Source organism: Symphodus melops (genome assembly GCF_947650265.1).
Source record: "Symphodus melops genome assembly, chromosome: 21".
Lineage (NCBI taxonomy): Eukaryota > Metazoa > Chordata > Actinopteri > Labriformes > Labridae > Symphodus > Symphodus melops.
This window is the reverse complement of record NC_136711.1, coordinates 473,469-478,468: the sequence shown is the minus strand read 5'-3', so window position 1 is coordinate 478,468 and position 5,000 is coordinate 473,469. Positions and strand designations below refer to the sequence as shown.

The window sequence follows — 5,000 nt, the reverse complement described above, 5'->3', positions numbered from 1 at the left end:
ACTGCGGGTGTGTAACTGCGGGTGTGTAGCTGCACATGTGTAACTGCAGGTGTAGCTGCACATGTGTAACTGCGGGTGTGTAGCTGCACATGTGTAACTGCGGGAGTGTAGCTGCAGGTGTGTAGCTGCACATGTGTAACTGCAGGTGTGTAGCTGCACATGTGTAACTGCAGGTGTGTAACTGCAGGTGTGTAGCTGCACATGTGTAACTGCGGGTGTGTAGCTGCACATGTGTAACTGCAGGTGTGTAGCTGCACATGTGTAACTGCGGGTGTGTAGCTGCACATGTGTAACTGCGGGTGTGTAGCTGCACATGTGTAACTGCGGGTGTGTAGCTGCACATGTGTAACTGCGGGTGTGTAGCTGCACATGTGTAACTGCGGGTGTGTAGCTGCACATGTGTAACTGCGGGTGTGTAGCTGCACATGTGTAACTGCGGGTGTGTAGCTGCACATGTGTAACTGCGGGAGTGTAGCTGCACATGTGTAACTGCGGGTGTGTAGCTGCACATGTGTAACTGCGGGTGTGTAGCTGCACATGTGTAACTGCAGGTGTAGCTGCACATGTGTAACTGCAGGTGTGTAGCTGCACATGTGTAACTGCGGGTGTGTAACTGCAGGTGTGTAGCTGCACATGTGTAACTGCGGGTGTGTAACTGCGGGTGTGTAGCTGCACATGTGTAACTGCGGGTGTGTAACTGCAGGTGTGTAGCTGCACATGTGTAACTGCGAGTGTGTAGCTGCACATGTGTAACTGCGGGTGTGTAACTGCAGGTGTGTAGCTGCACATGTGTAACTGCGAGTGTGTAGCTGCACATGTGTAACTGCGGGTGTGTAGCTGCAGGTGTGTAGCTGCACATGTGTAACTGCGGGTGTGTAGCTGCAGGTGTGTAGCTGCACATGTGTAACTGCGGGTGTGTAACTGCAGGTGTGTAACTGCAGGTGTGTAACTGAGTGCACGTGTGTAACTGCGCGTGTGTAGCTGCGGGTGTGTAACTGCAGGTGTGTAACTGCAGGTGTGTAGCTGAGTGCACGTGTGTAACTGCGCGTGTGTAACTGCGGGTGTGTAACTGCAGGTGTGTAGCTGCACGTGTAGCTGCGGGTGTGTAACTGCAGGTGTGTAGCTGCACGTGTGTAGCTGAGTGCACGTGTGTAACTGCGCGTGTGTAGCTGCGCGTGTGTAGCTGCATGTGTGTAGTTTGTAACTGCGGGTGTGTAACTTCAGGTGTGTAATTTTGTTACTTCAGGTGTGTAACCATGGTGATACAGAAACAAGCTAACTCCTCTTAGCAACAATAGCACTGGGTTAACACGTTATCCTTAAAGTGAAGACATGTTGACGTCATTAAGAGAGTTGTGAATTACCTGAGGAACAGGTGTGATTTTCTGCTCATCATTGTTGAACATCAGTCTTTTATTGAAGCTTGGTAGATTTGTTCATTGTTTGCTGCAGCTAGCTAACGCTGCATTCAATGGTTGCAGAAAATGTAGGACATATGAGCTCCATACCGAAAGAAGTGTAGGCGGTTATTTCAGAGATGTGATTAAAATAAAGAAAAAACCTCAGCCATTGTTAATGAAAACATTTATAAATTCTTCCTTCCAGAGGAGGTAATATATATCTCAACGATCGTCTTCACATGTTTCAGAGAGGTTTCAATAAATCAGACCGACTTTTTATGGTACCGTTAATGCAGCATCGAATGAACCGTTAAAAATACAAACAAATAGAATAATTAAATATTTCAAATAATCCTTACAAAAATCAAAATCAATAACCATTCGAAAATAAAAAAACAATTAACGAAGTAAGTTTAATACATAAAATTAGGCATTCTTTTTTTTAAATAACCGTATTTTTTAATTCACCATAAAATAAGAACCAATAACAGTTAAACAAATTGCCGTAAAGTACTTCGTGTGCTGCAGTTCTGCTTCTGCTTTCTTTGCAGCAGCATGTGTAAAAAGATAATTTACAGCCTGTTATAATCCGTTGTGACACTGAGACAATCAAAGCTGCATTACTGTGTCAGACCGCTAGATGGAGCTATGTCCACACGGTGTTACTGCTGCATCGACTCATCATGGAGCGTGTTTAAAGCCCGAGGAAGAAAAGATTGAAAATGATGAAGCGTCCTGTCAGGTCTTTAAAATGTATTATTGTTCTCCATGATTTATATTATTAAATAAAATATTCTGTTTCTGAAAAGTCAAATTAAAACAAGTTTTATTTCACCTCTCTGTAAACAGAGAAGAAGTCTGCTGACAAAGATTATATTCATATATTAAACCAACATGAACATCATTTGTTTCTCACCTTTGTTTACAGTTTTCCATCCTTATTTTAGAAAGCATTGCACCATTTTTTTGTTTTTTAAATAAAGAACAACTTAAAACAAGAATGAACAAATAAAACACAAAGCAACACACATTCAACATCAAACTGAAATACGAACGTAACGAAGCGTGAACACAGCTGTTCATCTGACCAATATATAATATATAAACAGTTTATTGACATTTTTAAATACAACACAAAACACCCCTCCACTGAAGCTTTTTATACGTGAGCTGACTAACAAATCAACTGTCCTTAAACCAGGATTTCTAAAAACTGCATTACAGTTCATTGCAGAGCTTTAGTTTGTACTCTGACCACCAGGGGGCGCCACATGTTCACTGCTCATGGTGTTTATTCACAAACATGCTGAACCCTCTCAGAGAGCTCTGAACTTCACTGAAACAATCGTCTGAGTGGAGGACAGATTGAGGATCCTTCTCAGAGTGAGGGAGACACAAACGGTTACCTGAATCCATCCTCACATTCAACATCACCGCCTGGTTTGGTTCACTCACTCTCACTCACCCACTCTATCTCTCTCTCTCTCACTCGCCCCAACACTCTCAGTCAAATCATCAAAATAAGCAGTAAGATCATTGGTCAGGAACAGCAGTCACTCACTGACATCTACAACATCAGAGTCCTGAGACCCAGATCTCCACTGAGCCCTCACACAGCCTGCTGCCTTCAGGGCCCTCAGGTACAGGGCCCTCACTACACCCTGCTGCCTTCAGGGCCCTCAGGTACAGCACCCTCACTACACTGTGCTGCCTTCAGGGCCCTCAGGTACAGCACCCTCACTGTGCTGCCTTCAGGGCCCTCATGTACAGCACCCTCACTGTGCTGCCTTCAGGGCCCTCATGTACAGCACCCTCACTACACTGTGCTGCCTTCAGGGCCCTCAGGTACAGCACCCTCACTACACCCTGCTGCCTTCAGGGCCCTCAGGTACAGCACCCTCACTACACTGTGCTGCCTTCAGGGCCCTCAGGTACAGCACCCTCACTACACCCTGCTGCCTTCAGGGCCCTCAGGTACAGCACCCTCACTACACTGTGCTGCCTTCAGGGCCCTCAGGTACAGCACCCTCACTACACTGTGCAGCCTTCAGGGCCCTCAGGTACAGCAGCCTCACTACACCCTGCTGCCTTCAGGGCCCTCAGGTACAGCACCCTCACTGTGCTGCCTTCAGGGCCCTCAGGTACAGCACCCTCACTACACTGTGCTGCCTTCAGGGCCCTCAGGTACAGCACCCTCACTACACTGTGCTGCCTTCAGGGCCCTCAGGTACAGCACCCTCACTACACTGTGCAGCCTTCAGGGCCCTCAGGTACAGCAGCCTCACTACACTGTGCTGCCTTCAGGGCCCTCAGGTACAGGGCCCTCACTACACTCTGCTGCCTTCAGGGCCCTCAGGTACAGCACCCCCACTACACTCTGCTGCCTTCAGGGCCCTCAGGTACAGCACCCCCACTACACTCTGCTGCCTTCAGGGCCCTCAGGTACAGCACCCTCACTACACTGTGCTGCCTTCAGGGCCCTCAGGTACAGCACCCTCACTACACCCTGCTGCCTTCAGGGCCCTCAGGTACAGCACCCTCACTGTGCTGCCTTCAGGGCCCTCAGGTACAGCAGCCTCACTACACCCTGCTGCCTTCAGGGCCCTCAGGTACAGCACCCTCACTACACCCTGCTGCCTTCAGGGCCCTCAGGTACAGCACCCTCACTACACTGTGCTGCCTTCAGGGCCCTCAGGTACAGCACCCTCACTACACTGTGCTGCCTTCAGGGCCCTCAGGTACAGGGCGCTCCCACTGAGCCTGTTCAATGGCTGACAGTCATCACTTGTTCTTACTCTACCATTGATTTTAATCTATTATTGTTTTTATTGATTATGGGCTTCATGACCATCAGAATGTGAACGTGTGAATGTTGTGTTTTGTGTTCTGTACTGGCGCTCAAATGAATAAAATTCATTTGATTGATCGAGCGAGGGGGCGGGGCTTACCACTTGCTGGCTGTGACACTTAATTCACAAGCTGTGATTGGTTCATTTAAACATTTTGAGATAAAAATTCAAACATATTTTGAATTGTCTGTGAAATGACCCTGAAGCGTTTAAGTGGCGGCCATGATGAGAGCCGTTTTAATCCTCTCAAACTTAAGGAAAGGTGGCTCAATGCTTCCTTCATTACCTCCTTTAGGAAACACTGGACCGACCCGCCCAGAAACATTTTGTCTGGTGTCGACTCTTCATCTGTGTCTGTGTCTCACTCGTCTTCACACGCTCACATGTGAACCGCTGTCGGAGACGAACGATGTTTCGTTTAGCGGCAAAAACAGAAGACGACTTGGACTCTGACGTCATCACGCTGCTTTGGAGAAAAAACAAACCCGACACATGCACGCACACACACACACACACGCACACACACACACACACACACACACACACACACACACACACACACTGGGACCAGGAGGGTTTCTTTCAGATGTGGAGGAGGTAAAGTTTAACCCTTTATCTGCTGAATCCTTCAAACCTGTCTGAACTTCTTCTTCTCTGCACTTTGGATTTCTCTTTAAAGAAAGATGAACACGATTCTCTCTCTGTGAAAACTGACTTCTTGACTCCCCAGGAGGTCCCAGTCCCTAACCCT

The 5,000-nt window shown here is 47.7% G+C and overlaps 1 protein-coding gene across 1 annotated transcript in view; it reads right to left on the bottom strand.

Annotated features, from left to right (window-relative positions):
- Positions 1 to 1,421, bottom strand: part of LOC306842387 (uncharacterized protein) — a 36,450-nt gene extending 35,029 nt beyond the window's left edge. The window contains exon 1 of the mRNA XM_079372594.1: positions 1,365 to 1,421. Within this exon, the coding sequence (XP_079228720.1) occupies positions 1,365 to 1,396 (32 nt within the window). The 5' untranslated portion in view covers positions 1,397 to 1,421. The remainder of the gene's footprint in view (positions 1 to 1,364) is intronic.
- Between the last annotated feature and the right edge of the window lie 3,579 nt (positions 1,422 to 5,000).